Source organism: Mugil cephalus, chromosome 19, assembly GCF_022458985.1.
Source record: "Mugil cephalus isolate CIBA_MC_2020 chromosome 19, CIBA_Mcephalus_1.1, whole genome shotgun sequence".
NCBI lineage: Eukaryota > Metazoa > Chordata > Actinopteri > Mugiliformes > Mugilidae > Mugil > Mugil cephalus.
Window position 1 is genome coordinate 18,266,541 of NC_061788.1, and position 17,189 is coordinate 18,283,729.

At 40.4% G+C, this 17,189-nt stretch overlaps 2 protein-coding genes across 3 annotated transcripts in view; both read right to left on the reverse strand.

The window, feature by feature from the left end:
• igsf9a (immunoglobulin superfamily, member 9a) overlaps positions 1-4,389 on the reverse strand; it is a 63,181-nt gene extending 58,792 nt beyond the window's left edge. For both annotated transcript variants that reach the window (XM_047570419.1, XM_047570418.1), the window contains exon 1: positions 4,160-4,389. The gene's annotated coding sequence lies outside the window, so the exon portion shown is untranslated. The remainder of the gene's footprint in view (positions 1-4,159) is intronic.
• Positions 4,390-6,431: 2,042 nt separating this feature from the next.
• Positions 6,432-16,705, reverse strand: LOC124997154 (transmembrane protein 230-like). The gene is made up of 4 exons (XM_047570765.1): positions 16,605-16,705; positions 12,762-12,876; positions 11,898-12,020; positions 6,432-7,225 (listed from the first exon to the last, which is right to left on the reverse strand). The coding sequence occupies exons 2-4, from the start codon at positions 12,861-12,863 to the stop codon at positions 7,085-7,087; spliced, it is 366 nt and encodes a 121-aa protein (XP_047426721.1). The 5' UTR covers positions 12,864-12,876; positions 16,605-16,705; the 3' UTR covers positions 6,432-7,084.
• Between the last annotated feature and the right edge of the window lie 484 nt (positions 16,706-17,189).

Genomic DNA, 17,189 nt, shown 5'->3' on the forward strand with positions numbered 1-17,189 from the left:
GAAACACGATAAGGTGCAACTTTGACAGCCAAGCAGCATTGGTGTACATAAGCTATATAAAAAGGAGTAACCATGGCAGTCATGACATGTAGCATTTTGTTACTCAGTCATGCACAAAAGAGATGGACAAACTGCTCTGCTAGCTAAGTTAACTTATGCTAGCCACCAAAGACAGAACAAACTAAATAATGATTGACGGTTGGTTGGTTGATTGGCTGACTGACTGACTGACTGGCAGACAGGTAGGTAGGTAGGTAGGTAGGTAGGTAGGTTGCTTGGTTGATAAGCCTCTCCTCCATACTTAAGGCTAGACTAGCAGCATTCAGTTAGCTATTTCGTATTATTACTGGTCGTAATTTTCTGCTGCATTTGCCTCTCTACTTGCTTTCTTTTCTTTGCTCAGAGATAACTTCTTTACATTTTGCATTGGCTGCCGTAATAACGTTATAACTATAATAAAAGAGTTGTGCACACAGCATGTAACAGGTGGATGCCCTTTAGGGAGGTCTTGAAAACTTAGATTGATTGAAGCCTGGCAAAAAGAATCCAGCTCCATTGCAAGGCAAGATTATAATACAACTGTGACAGTAAACACTTCAAAATTATTGTAGACACACGCTTCTACAATAGGCATCAGTCACCTACAATATGTTGTTTTGTTAAACAGGTTTTCCATTGTGTAACATGCAGTCAACCTGCACGGTGTTACATCTAAATGCTTTCACAACATGGTTGAGAGTACTCAGCAATGCTAGCAGATGATGGCTACTTGTGTACAATGAGCCTTTCAGGTGACTGCTAATAGCAGCAGGCTTGCAATGGCATGCTTATAACTATCTAATGTACTAAGATGCTAACATAAATTAGCCTAAATGCCACACTAACAATTTGTTTATGGTGAAAAGTTGGTTTGAAGTCACTCTGTTGGGAACTGATTACGCCCTGGCAAAGATCTCAGTGGGTCAATCAAACTGTTTGGTCAGACCTTACCTGGTGATGGACAGAAGAGTAACAGTGACATTGTCATATAAGTCATCTGAGCATTGTGGAGTTGAATTTGTTCCCAATAAAATGGCTCTGATTGGTGCTAGGAATGTCTAATTGCACACAGAGAGATTTTTCTCTCTGAACGAGTTGGCCTCAAAATGAAATCCAAATGATGTGTCACCAGGCTAATATTCTGAAAAGAACTGAGTCTGGCTATGTCAGGCTAAACATATATAGTACTTCACAAAGTTGAGACTGATGGGAGTGGCTTTGTGAGCATCTCAAAACAATACAGTTCATTTCAGTTCAGTGGTTGCTGACATATTTCACTCAAAGCCCAATACGTCACACAGAAAAGTTGAATACAAAACAAACTGACAATGTCAAGCTTCTTGACTTGGATCAGACTGGTGAAAGGCAGGATCTACCATGGACGACCTCCTACACTGACAACCTGGCATGTGACTTGAAAGACAGCGTAAAAAGTCACAGGGTTTTTATCTGTTTAAAATGTCATAGCCATAAGAAATATGACAATAAATAGTGACATCCAAGCCTCAGAGTATGATGTGTTTCAACGTTACGCCTTTGCACTAAAAGAGCTTGGTGTCAAACAGATAAAATACTATCCACACAGCTTCTTAAGGTAAATATAACCTGCGTTTCAGTATTCTGAAAGACTTGGACACGTCTGAACTTCACTTTTCAATAGCTGACAAACACATTTGAACTAGCTTCACAAGGACCTTGACCCTTACCCTATTGAAGGGCTGATAAACACAATCCGTATATTCCGACATGTTTGCTTCAAGAGCCGAGCCAGTCTCATCACGGAACACTTTGAGTCTTCTCTTGACATGAGAATTTTCTGTAGTTATTTTAGACCTGGCTTTTTGAGCCCTGTTACCTGACGTACTTTGAAATGTCATATCAGAGAGCGGTTTGCCAGTCACCTCTCACAGCTGAAAAACAGGTCTCGTTGGCATTCAACCTGCTCTCACCCGCCTCCATGGCTGTAATTGTTATTGTGATTAAGTTACTACTGACCTTATGCTCTTCACCACATGATGCTTTCATTATTTTGCCTGCCCCCCTGTAAGACGACATTTTCATTTTGTTGTGGCTTCCACGTGAGTTAGAAAAGTCAGTTTTTAAATTCAGACACACACTTTCCATCGTAATCGGAAGCCTCCATATAGCTTGGTTTGATGTGCACCTGAACACATCAAATAAACATCTTTTGTAGTTTTTTGTGCTGAACACTTAACATGTTGCTGTGTGAATTCGGTTGACAACGTCAGGGCCCTCACACTCGAGTCAAATAACGAGATGTATCATCCGTTTCTGTCTGTCTGCTGCGCCGCACTGCCAAACACACCTTTCCCCATAGCTTTTGCAACATGACTGGCTGCTGCCGAGCTATTTCAAAGCATAGCCGTTGTAAGAAAATGAGGAGATTTTGTGAGATAGCTTTTAATCTCAGGCCTTGGGGAGATTCATTGTGAGTCAAAAGACTAAACTCTGAATGAAAACCTGAATCAAGGGTGTTAAAGGTCTTTTTTTTTTTTATTATTCTGTCAAATCTAAAGATCAGATCGGATTCGTGACTCCGAGTCTGAGGGTGATGAGTTAAGTCCGAGTCATGTGACTCCAGGCCCCAAATTCACTGCAAAAACCGCTGAAACTAGAAAAAGTATCAGGGTGGTGTATGCTATCTCAACTAGTGTCCGTTGTAATCCGATATTAAAGGCCCCTTAAACCGGTTTTCTTAGCTTTTTGTTCATCAACAAATGAAGCCCTCCTACATGAGCACACTATCTTCTGCCAAAAGGTATATATTTCAGGCTCTTTCATTTTTTTCCAAGTGGGTGGGCTTAAGAAAACCGTGACATGGCATGCACCAATCAAACTTTAAGCAACATTTGAATTACAAAAAATACACACAGATGCCTTGTAACTGTCTGTCAGCTTTACAAAGAAATAATTCAGTCTTGAAACCAAATTTCAGTGACTTTTAAGAGACAACAAAAGCTTTCTTAAAAGTTTTGAACGTATATATTAACAGTTAAATAGTAATTTAATAATGAAATAAATATATAAATCCACTTGTTTTTGACTGGGATGATTCATCATAGTGATTATTGTGGTTCCTTTTATTTATTTATTTTTTTGTCAAAGTTACATTACCGCCATCATAAATCAGCACTACAACAGGCTTTTAAAGGAGATTATTAGTGTTTCGCAGGCAGTAATTTGCAACAACATCTCTATGCTTTCGCTTAAAGATGTGAAAGTGTTTACGTCCCCTGTAGAATCCAGGTGGCACCTAAAACACTAATTTAGTTTCCATTCAGTTCCCTCCGAGGGTGTGAACTATATGGAAAATGTTATATTACGGGAAACTGCACCCATCTGCGCCTCAGCAGACTCAATCAAACCAGTAATAGAATTTCAAATCATTAAATGAAGCTCATCCGGGAAAGTTAGGAGACAATTTCTCCTGTAATCGGTGCAGCGGAGATAGACTGTCTGTAAAAATTCAGAAAAGCACCAAAAAGGTGAGATTTTATATTGAGTCTCTGGCTCTATACATATCTCACAGCTGGTTTGGGAAACTCACGTTTCCACATTTTAAACGACTCATTTTTAAAGGTAATGGAAAGTGACTCGGCTCACGGCCTCTTCCTCTTTAAGCCACCTGAATGGAAGATTTCATTTTCAAACAATCATTTTATGGATTTCAATGGAACGCGTGAAGCTGTTATTTGCTTGCTTTGGACATGTCCCAGCTTCCCCGTAGTTCTGAAGTGTCCAAAGTCCCAAATGATCCGCCATAAAAGTCTGTTACACCCATTGAACCCACGGCCACTGCAGTTAAAACAGCACGCACAGACAGTATGAATAATAAAAGCAGACCTAGTTTGCATTGCTTGAGCTCGTCCAGAGAAGAGCCCGCTCCTGGGTTCAGTTTCACACTGCGCATGAACCAGCCCCCATAGAAACTTCATTACCGGCGTTTAAATGCATGACACAGTTCAGAGGATTGCGGCGTAATTTCGCACTCACACAGTTAAGAGTTCTGAGCGTTAATTTCTCATCCCTTCAAAGCCGCTGGAAGTCAGACACACTTCCAGAATCATTAACATCCTTCCCTGTTTCCGTCATATCTTACCTGTAGCTCGGTTAGTGTCAGCCGCTGGTATTTCCGATTAAAAACACATTTTCCTCCGCGCATTCCTTTTAGTCCGAAGTTGTGCGTCAGTTTGTGCAGGGTCAGACGAGGGCCTTGTTCCTTTGAGGAGCTGCGAACTACCTGAAATATGACCCACTTTTTTCTTTTTAAAGCCCACCGGCAACAGGTGTTCATTTCACGTACAGGTGACGGTGAGGCATCGACGCACTCTGCTGCTTCCCTGGATGAGTCCGTCCTCCTCCTCCCCCCCTCCTCCTCCTCTTTCTCCTCCTCCTCCTCCATCCATCCGCTCCTGTTTCCTTGTTGTGGTCAAAAGAGTCGGACCACTTCAAAATGAGCATGCACGCCGCAGCGTCTTTGGCGCTTAAGCAAATGGCCGCGTTTGTTTGCGCAGACAGAGGATGAAACGGCGTTTTTGGTTTTAGATTTTGAAGTTCTTAATCCCCCGATGGCACACCGGTAACCACAAGAGGGTGTCCTTTACCTGGTGACGGCGGCGGACGGGGACTTCCACCTGTTGTGTTAAATATTTATTACGATTTTTTTTTCACCGTAATTAAGTTTTCGCATTTTTTAAGCACATACATAGATGTCACCCTTCCACTAAGTGTTCATATTTCTATAGGAATAGAACACAAATGAATTTTTGGCATTTGGCACTGTGGTTTCGAGAACAATGACAAAAATCTTTATGATATAGAATGGAATTCTTCCTCTCAGAATAAATAAATAAATAAAATGTATATGTATTTTATTTAATTAATTCTCGCTTTCATTAAGATAAGGGAGAAGAAGAACAAGGAAGTTCAGGATCTATTTATTGTCTACCGGTTTTGTTTGTTTCTGTTGAGTTTTAGACATTTCTTCATATATATATTTATACATATATTTGTGGGCTTCATTTATCATGCCTATGGACTTGGTAATGTGTTAGGGATAAAAGGATGCTGCAACATTCGATGAAAAATGGAAATGATCACCCTGCGCAAGGCTGGACTAAAAGAAAATAATAATAATAATAATAATACAGCAGGCTAGTTCATGTTTCTGGTATGTTTCTCAATGCAGCAGCTCAGAATGTTACTCAGTTGTTTGTAAGGCCCCCGTGTGCTTGTGAGCATGCCTGACAACGTCGGGGTATGCTCCTAATGAGAGGACGGATGGCGAGGCCGAGGCGTTGTCATGCACCAGGAGGAACCCAGGACGCACGGCACCGACGCGCGCGGTCTGCCCGGGGATTTCACGCTGATGCCTAATGGCAGCCAGGGTGCTGCTGTCCAGCCTGTCGAGGTTTGTGTGTCCTTCCGTGGATATGCGCCTCCCCACACCCTCGCTGACCCACCACCAAACCGGTCACGTTGAACGATGTCACAGGCAGCATGGCCTTCCCCGTGGCCTCTCCAGACCCTATGGCATCTGCCACATGTGCTCAGGGTGCAGATGATTTTTTCCTTTCTTTGGGGGGGGGTGGGGGGGGGGGGGGGGGGGGGGGGGGGGTGTACACCCCTGTAGTGCACCTGTTAATTCCATCAACACCAAAGCAGCTGGAACTGATTAACAACTCCCTCTGCTACTTAACAGACCACATCAATATCCCAGATGTTTAACCAACTGGATACCGTACTCTGATTAAAAAGTGTTTTCTTTTTTTTGAGAACAGTATAGATATATACACTACCAGTCAAAGTTTAGACAAACTTTTTGCTGGTAGTGTATATACTTTGGGTTTGTCCCCTGTAAGTTCACCTGTTTACACACTGAGGCTTAACTGCTGTTTCCTGTATCTTCATGTGTTTCCCCTTCTCTTATGCTTTTGATCCTTTTGGTTTGAGGATTTTGTTTTTGGATTAGTTTGTTGGACTCTTTTTGGATTAGCCTGACTCGTCTGTGCAGTGGCTTTTGTTGCAAGTGTGTCTCATTAAACAGATTTGTATTACTTCATCCGGCCCATTCTCCTTGTTTGTGTCCTTGATTTGGTCCTTCCGCTGTTATCACCAACTCCAAACCTGTCTTCTTTGTGGGCTTATGTGCCACCAATCTGATTTTATGGTTTGATTCACAATTTATTTCCATAACCAACCATCGCAAACACACGCTATCCAACTCGGGCAGTAGCTCAAAAGGTAGAGCGGTCTACCGTGGTAGTTACCACCATCAGGGTGCGACTGTGTGAGCTAATGAATAATGTATCCAATGTAAAGTGTCTTTGAGTGTCTATGATAAAGTGCTATATGAAACTAATGCATTATTATTATTGTTAACTGTAACCAATCACCACACTGTTTTATTTATTTTTTCATCAAGCAAGTGCATGTAAAAATACATCCTCTTTAAATATTCAAAAGCAAAAGAATATACATGTAAAGATCTTTAAATGAGAACAAATACATTTCATTTTAAAATACACTGTACATCAACGATTAATCCGCTCCAAATACAATCCTTAAAGAGATATATAACCTCCCCATTTTTTTTTTTTTTACCATCTACAGTCAAGTTTATGATATAGATTTATTTAAGATAAAATCACTGTGCACATGGCGCAAAGATTCTCAGTCACAAACACTACAAGTAAGGCAACTGTAACAGCTGATCCATGAGGTGAATAACAGCAAACTGTTGCTGTGCTGTTGCAGGCACGAGGTTGCTGCCTTTGTTCATTAAGTGTTGGTTTCTCTATAAATAAAACTTCACGTAAAAAGTCCCAAAGGGATGTCAGGTTTCTCTTTTGAAGGTAATACAGCTCAGAGCTGGCAACAAGCACGATACAGTATAAAAACTCTCCTGCGCAATGCTCATTTAAACAAACACAAGCCTCTGCGGCAGAACGCTACATACATTCAGAAAGTAAACAGCAGGCGACATTTTCAGGATGCCCAGCGCGGCTAGAAGACTCTGTTCGTCTCAGTCGTCGAAATCTGGGATGTCGTCGTAGGAGTAACCCCGGTAACCCTTGGCGGCGTAGTAGGCGATTCTCAAATGGTAAAATCCAGGAAGGAACACAAGCACCCCTATGATGATGACTGGAATGGTGCGGTCTGGATGCTGGAAACGCAACAAAGAAGAAGAAGACTGATTTGTGAAACAAAAGCTGTGGTGGGTGGTTACAAGAGGACATTTACTAGCCACGAGCCTGGTTAAGCAATGATCTGCTTTACGTGCATCACCCCATTGTGCTCTCTATTATGCCCTTCAACTGTGTGATAAACATCATTTACTTGAATACTGTAGATCGAATAACGACATGCTCCGGGAAGTATCCCAGTGCTGTACATTATACACTAATGTACTCATCATGCTTCAACATACTTATCTCCACAGTGCCTGCCAGTGCAGCATAAACTCTCACTAAATGAGAAGGGTGTTCAGGAGGCGTGCAGATGTGATGACTTCATTCATCAGTCTGCGCTCTGGTTTCATGTCCCTCGTGGTGCGGCAAAGCACCAGGAGGCACAAGCAGCTCCCAGACTGAGGCGTTTGACATCACCACCAGATGGCAGTCTTGTGCACAGAGTCACCGCAGAGCGCTCACCATTTCTGCCACACAGCACATGTCTATCATCTTATTGGGGAATAAGGATTTAATAATTGTATTTGTCTGTGTATTGTAGGAGGAGGTTCCTCAGCTGTCAGTGAGACGGCTCTGTTGTCTGTTGTCATGAGAGTGGCCTTGCACTTACTGGGTCAAAAGGAGAAAACTAAGGTGTCACTATAAGATCTAGGCATATTCAATGCACCAGAAGTGGAAAAAAAGATCCTCCAGAAAAAGTAAAGCAGAAAAGATGACCTTGTGTTAAATTTTTCCCCCCAAGATCAACAATGAAGTATGAATTAACATTAATTTCCATTATTCTTATTCATTAGTTTGAACAGATTGACCCTTGCGAAAAGCTAAAACTGATTAATCTCAGAATTAGTTGCTACTTCTGAGGGGTTAAACAGTTTGCCCTTCTTTTTATTTTCAGCTCCAGCGATTGATTGCGTGAAAAATCACTGAAGTCCTTGGCATGGTTCCAGTTCACAAAAAAAAAAAAATGTTGTCTAACACGCAGAAACAAAAACTAACAAACCAGATTTCTTTCACACCAAACAGCACATGTCTGCTTTCAGTTCCTCCATTATCTATGACTTGAGCCTTGTGTAATCTCTTGGTATTAGATATGCTATTTTAACTTGTGTGGGCTAATTGGCACGTACAGCAGACGGCTCAAATACTCTGATGCTGCCTTCATGTCAGATCCGATTTTATGCAAGTATAATCTTTAGACTAGGGGGGGATAAACATTCACATGAACCTCCTACTGATAATTAAAAATATAATACATGCAGGCTTAGTTATCACCCACACGGTGTCATGAAGAAAGCATATTCAAAAATGAGGGTACCTTGAACCTGAGAAGTCCGAGCTACAGTGCTGCTAAAAAGTAGCTGCACGCCACAGAATTGTCTACATTTCTGCATAAAAACGACTCAAGTAGCCAAAGGGAACCCATCAAACAACTGAAACGGAAATGTTATGCTTTGGTATTTGTTTTTTCAGGCAAATGACCCAAACAGTGCAAAAGTAAGTGCACCTCAAGGATTACAAGTTAATTTGCTGAAGTGGAAGTGTATGATGACAAGAACAAACGAGCTTTCCGAGAACCTCAGAAAAAGAGTTGCTGATAACCATCGGGTTGGAAAAGGTTACATCTCTAGAAGTTTGGAATCCACCAATTCACAGTTCAAAAGATTGTAAACAAACAGAGGAGATTTAAGATAACCAGTACCCTCCGCCCTCCAGGAGTGTAAGACCGACAAAAAGCAAAAACCAAAAGCAAGACACATAATAGCCTGAGAGGCCACAAAGGAACCCAGGGGAACCCAGGAGAACTTCTAAGCAACTAAAGGCCTCTATTACATTGGTTGCTGTTTATGAATTTACCTGCAGGAGAACACTGATCAATCATGGTGTGATGGTAGAGTGGAAAGGAAAAAGACACTGCTCTCCAACAAGAACAGTTTGCCCATCTGCAGTTTGCTAAACATGATGTGGACAAGCCAGAAGTCTATTAGGAAAATGTTTTCTGGCCAGAAGAGAACAAAGTGCAATTGTTTGGTTTAAATGAGAGTCTCATGTTTGGAGATGAAACGATACTGCATTCCAGCATCAGAATCTCATCCCGACCGTGAAGGAAGAGGATGGTAATATTCTTGTTTGGTCTCGTTATGCTGCATCTGGGCCAGGACGGCTGGGCTTCATTGATGGACCGATGAATTTTTACCAGTGAGTTCTAAAAGAAAATGTCGGGAGATTTGTTCGTGAGCCGAATCTCACAGTTCATGTGAGGAAACCCGGCAACATCTCAGAACTGGAGTGGTTCTGTACGGAGGAGTGGGCTCAAGTTCCTCTAAGCTGCTGTGGGCAAGTTATCAGAAGTTACAGGAAATGCTTTGTTGCTGTTGTTGCTGCACAAGTGGGTCACACCAAATACTGAAAACAAGGGTTCACTTATTTTTGCACATCAAAGATATGTACAAAGGATACATTTCCTCGAATAAACAAATACAAAAGCATAATACTTCTGTTGCATTTGTTTGACTGGGTTCTCTATACTACTGTCAGGACTTTTGTTCAGTTCAATTTTTGAGTAATTTTTACACAGAAATGTAGAAAATGCCGAAGGGTGCAAAAAACATTAATGCAGCACTGTATAAAATATCTAAATCAATAGTTATATTAAAACACGCAAAGAAGCCCTGTGGCCAGGAAAAGCAAGAACTTAGCAGAAGGCTGGCAGCAGACAATAAAATGTCAAGAGCACTGTTCAATTACAGCTATTTAAAGACTTAATTATACGGTGGTTGTTATAATTGCTGCTTGAGTTGAATTTTGGATGTGTTGCCTCTTTAAATGAGTGTCATACGTACGCTAGGTTTACGCCGCAAAAACCTTATTAGCGCAAACTAACGTGCTGTCACAGCAACGAGCACCAAAAGCTGCTTGTCTTTCCAGTTCTCTGATCAGATACTGATTTAAAACTGAAAGCTGCTGATTCAATGTTAAGGTTATAGTTATGGCAACTTTTACCACGGATCATTCACTGGAACTCACATTACTCATAGAACAAGACTAAAATCATGTAACCAAGGTACTGTACTGGCACTGGTATCAAAATAAATTACCATACAACTTAAGACAAAGTAGCATCTGTATACTGGGATAATAAAAAGTTTTTATAGCGACCTTAATTTGCAAACACAATTAAAAAATTAAGGAATTATTTAGTTAAGTGTTCTTGGAGACTATTATACAATTTGATACTAATTTAATTATTAACCTACTTGTGGAGAATGTTCAAATCAATATTATTCCCATGTCTGTATAGTAACTATGAAGCTGTAGCATGTTAGCTTAGCTTAAATGTGGGTCTCGCTACTCAGCAGCCAACTTGGTTACTCTCACATGCAGTTATCTTGGCAAAACTAGGACCTCTATATATATACGAATGGAAAGGAATGTCTTAACTGCAATGTCAGTAGTTACCTGCACATAAAAACTCCATGTAGTGCATAGCATCTGACAAATCAGATGCAAATGTTTAGTGACTTTGCCTCAAAATAAAGTTAGATAGTGGTTTTCATCGGGTTGTGCTTCAACTTCATTTAAAGCTCAGTCTGCCATAACGTGATCAGTGGCTCTGACCATCCCACCAGCAAGAGCATGTGAACAAATGCAGTGCTAAGTAACGTTACGTATGCAGTAACACAAGAAAAACAAGATGCACACTTACTGTTCCATACAAAACTGTCATGAATCTCGACAGTCAGTGTAACATTACGACTGGCTTGATATGTTTCCCAGTTCAGCCATTATAAATATAGATATATAATTAGGGGAAAAATATTTGTAATACAGCCGTCACATACCGGGATAGATTTCTACCAAGAAATCTTTTTTTCCCCCTTATAACATCTCGTGTCTTGCTCTGTTCAGATTTTAAAAAGTCGAATTAGTATGGCACATAATGTGATCTTGCGTTTTTTTCATTTTAATTCACTTTAGTGTTTGAGATGACTAAATAGATACAACATGTTGATAAGTGCGTTTCAGTGATGCTAGCAGGCAGATTCCTTTACCACTAAACAGAGCCAGGCTCACTGCTCACTGCTCTGCAACTCCTGTTTGAAACCTTTAGGGTGAACAAACCAGTGGGTGGCCGCAGCTTCACATTTTGAGTACTTATATATATATACACATATATATATTTCAGTCTTCTCCTGTAACTACTGACAAGCAAGGAATCAAGTATGTTTCCCAAACTGGTACATAAAAGGATGTAAAGTCCAGATATGTTAGAGATCTTGGCCTCAAATTCAGAACACAACAAAACAAAACATCGATATAAAGCTCTTGTAGTTCACAGACAGGAGCGATATAAACTGAAATATATCCTCCGAACGTGGATTACACTCAGAACAGACAGGAGGCCGGCAGCTTAGACAACCACTGTCAGAAATGCATTTCAGGAGGCTTACATTCCTGAGGCAAGCCCAGCAGGATATTTATTGGCTCACTAAGAAACAAAACCGTATTGATGAAAAAAACAGCACGCTTAACTGTGGTGACACAACGAGAAATACAAAGTCTACAATCTGCTGTCCAGCTACCTCTTCGCTTCAGAGAAAATATGTTTTTATTTTTTTTTAACAGACCTCATGAGCTGACCAAACTCACCTCCACCATTATCGTTCCTGACAGAAGAAGGGCCCCAAAGATTATGAGTAAGGTTCCAGTGAGAAACAGGAATACTGCCAGTGCAATCGCCTTGTACGGGACCTTTGGTGGACTTTTCTTGAACTGCAAACAGATGAACACAGGGTATTTAGTTATCTAGACACCATCAATATGTCAAAAAATTATAGCATCAACTGTTGTTGCTTTCAGATTGTGCTGTCAAAATAGACACAAATAACAATATACAATTTCACTTGATATAAAAAGAAATTTAAAACTGGGTTAAAGAAACACAAGCCGACTGGATCTCATATCTGCTCTGGTACCGTGCAGTGCAAAACTTTTTTCCGAATTCATTTCTACCACCGGTGATAAGAGGGTGAAAGCATCCGCAAACAGATGGTGCGGTCCCCACAGAGTACTAATCTCAACATCATGGAGAGGAGGCTGGGATTACATGAAAAGAGAGAAGACACCGAGGCAGCATAAATCCACAAAAGAACCGTGGCAAGTTCTCAGAGACGCTTTGAACAAACCATCTGCCGAGTACCTCGAAAAACTGCGCTCAAGTGTAGCGAGCAGAGCCGATGCTGTTTCAAGATGCGAAGGGTGGTCCCGTTATCGCGGTCTGATTTAATTATATTCTGTTTACAGCGCGTTGTTTGAAGTGAATTGACAAGTAAATACTACTCGTGGCATTATTTTTTGAAAGAAATCCTCATTTTGATAATCACCGACACTTTTACTCAGCGCTGTATGATTACAGGAGGCTCTCCCAGGAAATAATTTCTTGCCGTGCATCTCAGATTCCCAGAATCACCAGCTCGTGATGATTCATAGAGGAGCATGACACGAGTCTCTCACCTGCAAGTCTATGTAACCGTCGTCATCGGCTGCCAGTCGTGAATATTTGACCTTGTTGGTAGATATTCCGGCAGTCAACATATTGCTTCTAGTTGCCTTCATTGTGGCACAGGAGCTGTTTAGGGAAGAGAGGTGCAGAGAGGTAAACAGCTTCACAGTTAGCCTTGATTTGTCATGCACTCTTTACCAATGTACAGTATATGGTGCTTTGCACTCAACCCCTCAAGCCCACGGCTTGACATTTCTGTGCTGGAAAACATTTCCAAATTTAGTCGGTAATAGCTGCAAAACTGTCAACCCTGGGCTCTATGGATAGAAAAATGTTCTTTTTTGAAGTACAGGCCTCCTTACACCTGTCATGATGTCACACTGAAATGTGAATGATTATATTCTGCCTAATGAAAACTGAATTAGACAGAGAGTTGCAACCCTATCATATCATCTGATTCAGTGGTACCTTAGCATGCACATTAATATTCCACTAATTATCAGAATAATAACCCATTACGAATACAAATGTCTCAAGTAATCATCTCAGTCAAATCAAATTTTGAGGGTGAAAACCTTTGCTAATCTGTTCAATAGGAAATATTAGCAACTAATAAGCACGTAAATACGAGATCCGGTCAAATCTCCCTGAATACATTATCCCTGGGCATGTTCTTGGATTAACATCAGAATCAGAGAGAACCTTGTCCCACAAATTTGGGAAATTACAGGAAAAAAAGAGATACAGAGTGACATGACGAGAGGGGAGGAGAAAAAGCAAACCACACACCATGCTCCTGTGGGAAGTACAGTGTGGGAACATAAAAAAAAACACCTCAGCAACACAAGCACATAATAAGTACACTTTACAACATGAAAACTCATGACTTGCATCGGGAGGAACGGAAACATTACAGTTGTTCAAAAAAGTGTTCGTCTTATCCATATACTAAGGTAAGGGCCTATCCTGTCTCAACCCTCAGATCTCTGGGCAAAAAGAGACAATTAGTTACAAATCATAAAAAAGAGCTAAGACTCAATGACTCACGAAGGCCATGTGGTTCCCTTGAGTTTAAAGTATCCAATATGCTTCTCGCCTAAGGAGTTTTTAAGTTTATTTCATTTATATAGCACCTTAAAAGCAAAGAGCATTTGCACCAAAGTGCTTCACATTCAACATGTCATAGAAAACATGTAAAATGCAGATCAACATCAATGTATCAACAAATGAAAAGTTATTAACACCCAGGGTGATCACATGAAAAAATAAAAACGGATCAAATACAACAGAAAGCCAAGGAATAAAGATGAGTGTTCGGGAGCTTCTTAAAGTCTTAACAGAGTCAGAGCTGCTAAATGTTTTGTTGAACTAAATTTCCAGCCCTAGGGTTGGGAAGAACTCTCTCTATAAAAATAAATTTAAGAGAGGCAGCAGATACGCCATCTAGTGAGGAGAGGCAGAATCTCAACCCACATCCCATCACTTGCTTTTTTTCTGTAATTATTTGAGCCCCTTGATAGATACTGATACGGTGTGAACTATTTGTATATGCCTTTGTGACCAGGTCTGGGTGACCCAATAACAGCTGCTGCCTATTTGGTTGATTGCAAACGCAGCTTATATAACCAGTTGAGCTGGTCTGTACAAACCTGATGAAGCTGTGAGGTGAAACACGCTGTCATGTCATAATGAAGTGAATATGTTTTCTTCTGCATCTGCTGTGTGCAGAACTGTAGTTTACTTATAACTTTTTTTTCTCCTCATTCATAAAACGCTAAAATTGGGGACATTTTCAGGGACAGCTACAGGTCATCCAAAACTGGGACTGTTCCCAGAAATCACGGACGTCTGGTCACCCTAAAAGAAAAAATCCAAACAACGCCTTTATTTTTGGCAAAAATCTTCCTGTTCTGCCACTTACTTTTTTGTAGCTTCCCATCTTCACTACACCTTGCAGTGACGCAGTAGCACCATGCATGTGTAGAAGCGCAATGTTCTGAACGCCGTGTGATCACATACAGCGGTATGCTGATATATTAAAAATTCGTATCATAATGAAAAAAATAAATAAATAAATGGCCTTCGGTATGAACTGGTATACCGCCCAGCCCTAATGACACTGATGTAAAAGGCCCATAAAAATCACAACAGGTTTTCTCATTGATGTTTAAGTGTCCACACTGGCCCAATCTTGCATCCAGTGACATTAAAATATGTCTTGCTCTGCTGCGGCCGACAAATTACTTTCGAACAATACATGTTGCCACGGAGCCTCGCTACGGATGAAAAGGCTATTAACGAGCAACAGCACATCTTTACAAAGACGGCCCATGTAATTAGACGAGAGGCTACTGTGCAAAACACACACATCCCCTCTTCTCATTTCCATTGCGTCACTTCTGCTTGAGCATGTAAACAGACTATTTCAGACGTCTGACTCAACTTTCCAGTTAGCATTCATTTAGAGCAAGGTCACTGAAAGGCTCTGTTTGAAGTGTTCATTAGTGAACAGAGATGTCTGCAAAGAGGTTTGGACAGCCTTTGATTTTTTCAATTTTCTACAAAACCTGCTCGGTACAGAAACCGAAGTGCTTTATTTGATTAAACGCGTGCCATTCTCTCTACTCCAGATTTCAAATGATGTCTCTGTTGACAGAAATGTATATCTATCTCCAGCTTGTGCTTTGTCTTTTACCAACTCAATACAAGCAAGTTAGTGTCAATAACAGCTATTTATTCATAAATTGCTACTACCACTGCTTCACTGAATGCAGCAAACACGCACAGAGAAAGACACCAAGAAAAATTCCATAATACCAATCTTCCCCAGAGGGACTTAGAGGAGTGTGACTTCACGTGTGATCTGATCTTCCTAGAGGCCTGAGTTGTGTTTGTGGAGAGGTTTTTGTATCAGTGCATCACTGCACTTGAACCCCCCCCCCGGGAAACTAAATACATGAATAAAAGTTGTTGTTCCTGCCTTCACGCAGTATGGAGAAACATGCTATTGCACAGCTCACACAAGCTCTAGGTTGTGGATACTGCGGATTTAGGACGGATGGAGGTAAGTGTTAATAGATCCATTCCACGCTGTTTCTCAGTTACCTGAAAACATGCAGCTCTGGATTACTGATAAACCTACACAGTGTTCACCTGGACTGGTTTCAGAGAGAGATAGAGAAGCTTTTGCACAGCAATGCTTGGCTAAAACTCAGAAGATTGTTTTAATGACTCACGGACCAATCGGCTGATTTATATGTGAAATTATTATCAAGTTATTAAATGTAACAGTTTTAAATGATCAAAATAAGGATTTGGGAATGCTACAGAAATACAAAATGGTTAAGGGATTTATTTGAAAATGCATCTTAGAAGAATAAAGGGAGCAATCATTTCTGAAATATAACTTAATTGCAAGAGAAAAGAAGAAGTATCTTTCTAAAGGGAGATGGGGTAGAATTGGAGTAGTAAATTCAGTATTAATATAATCCTGTTTTCCCTGTTTGCCTAAAAGCCCTTACTTCTCTATTATTCATTACGGCGAAGACTTGTGCATCATGCCCTTAAATTAAAGTTCATATTTCACAATCCTTTACTTATCGACACGATCTAAAAATCACTACAGAATGTGGCTTTTTATTGACGGCAACATTACACTGTATACAATTACGCACTGATGCTATCAAACAAGAAAGCTGGAAAAGTAAGTAGTTAAGTGAGGAGCTAAGTTTGTTTTTTCAGCGCAGTCACGTTACGCTACCTAATTAGCTGGAGCATTAGCATCACGTAAGCTATGCTAGCAAAAGCTAGCAACTGTAAACTGACACACGGGGATACATTTGTCTAAAACGTACCTTTCCTTCACGTATAATGGCCACCATAAATGTTGCTACGAGGCTTAGACTTCTCCTCAGCGGTGCCACATCTGCTCCAACTGTAACTTCCTTGTTTTCCGGTCAGAGCGCATGCGCACACAAATGCCGTTCTATTTCGGTTCCCTCATTTCAAAAACGGAGAAAAGTTTAGCAGACAATTTCATGCACACCACCAAAATAGCTTGTTTATGTTATTTTATTCACATCGGATTGTTATTGTTCGAATTATATATCACTGTAATTTCATGTTGTACCCAGTCAAAGAGCATTTCAGTACGTTTATTTTGTTTAGAAAATTAATATTTCACTGTACATGTACAGTTTTGAAGGGTAGCAGAGGAAACAGGTAAATAGTACAACTAATAGTATATGTGCTTGTGTGTGTGTGTTTGTGTGTGTGTATATGTATATATATATGTGTGTGTGTATATATATATATATATTTTTACTTCTAGCACTTTTTGAATTAGCTGGCCAAGTGCTTTACAAAAACTGCAGTTTTAGAAACAGACACATTAAACAAAGATAAGAAAAACAAAGATAATAAAACAATAAACCTTACAG

Excerpts from the sequence above, each read along its gene's own strand:
- LOC124997154 (XM_047570765.1), bottom strand. The coding sequence starts at position 12,863 with ATGAAGGCAACTAGAAGCAATATGTTGACTGCCGGAATATCTACCAAC. Across the intron at positions 12,021-12,761 it reads ACGGTTACATAGACTTGCAG|TTCAAGAAAAGTCCACCAAA; the intron begins GTGAGAGACTCG and ends ATCTGTTTGCAG. Across the intron at positions 7,226-11,897 it reads CAGGAACGATAATGGTGGAG|CATCCAGACCGCACCATTCC; the intron begins GTGAGTTTGGTC and ends TTGCGTTTCCAG.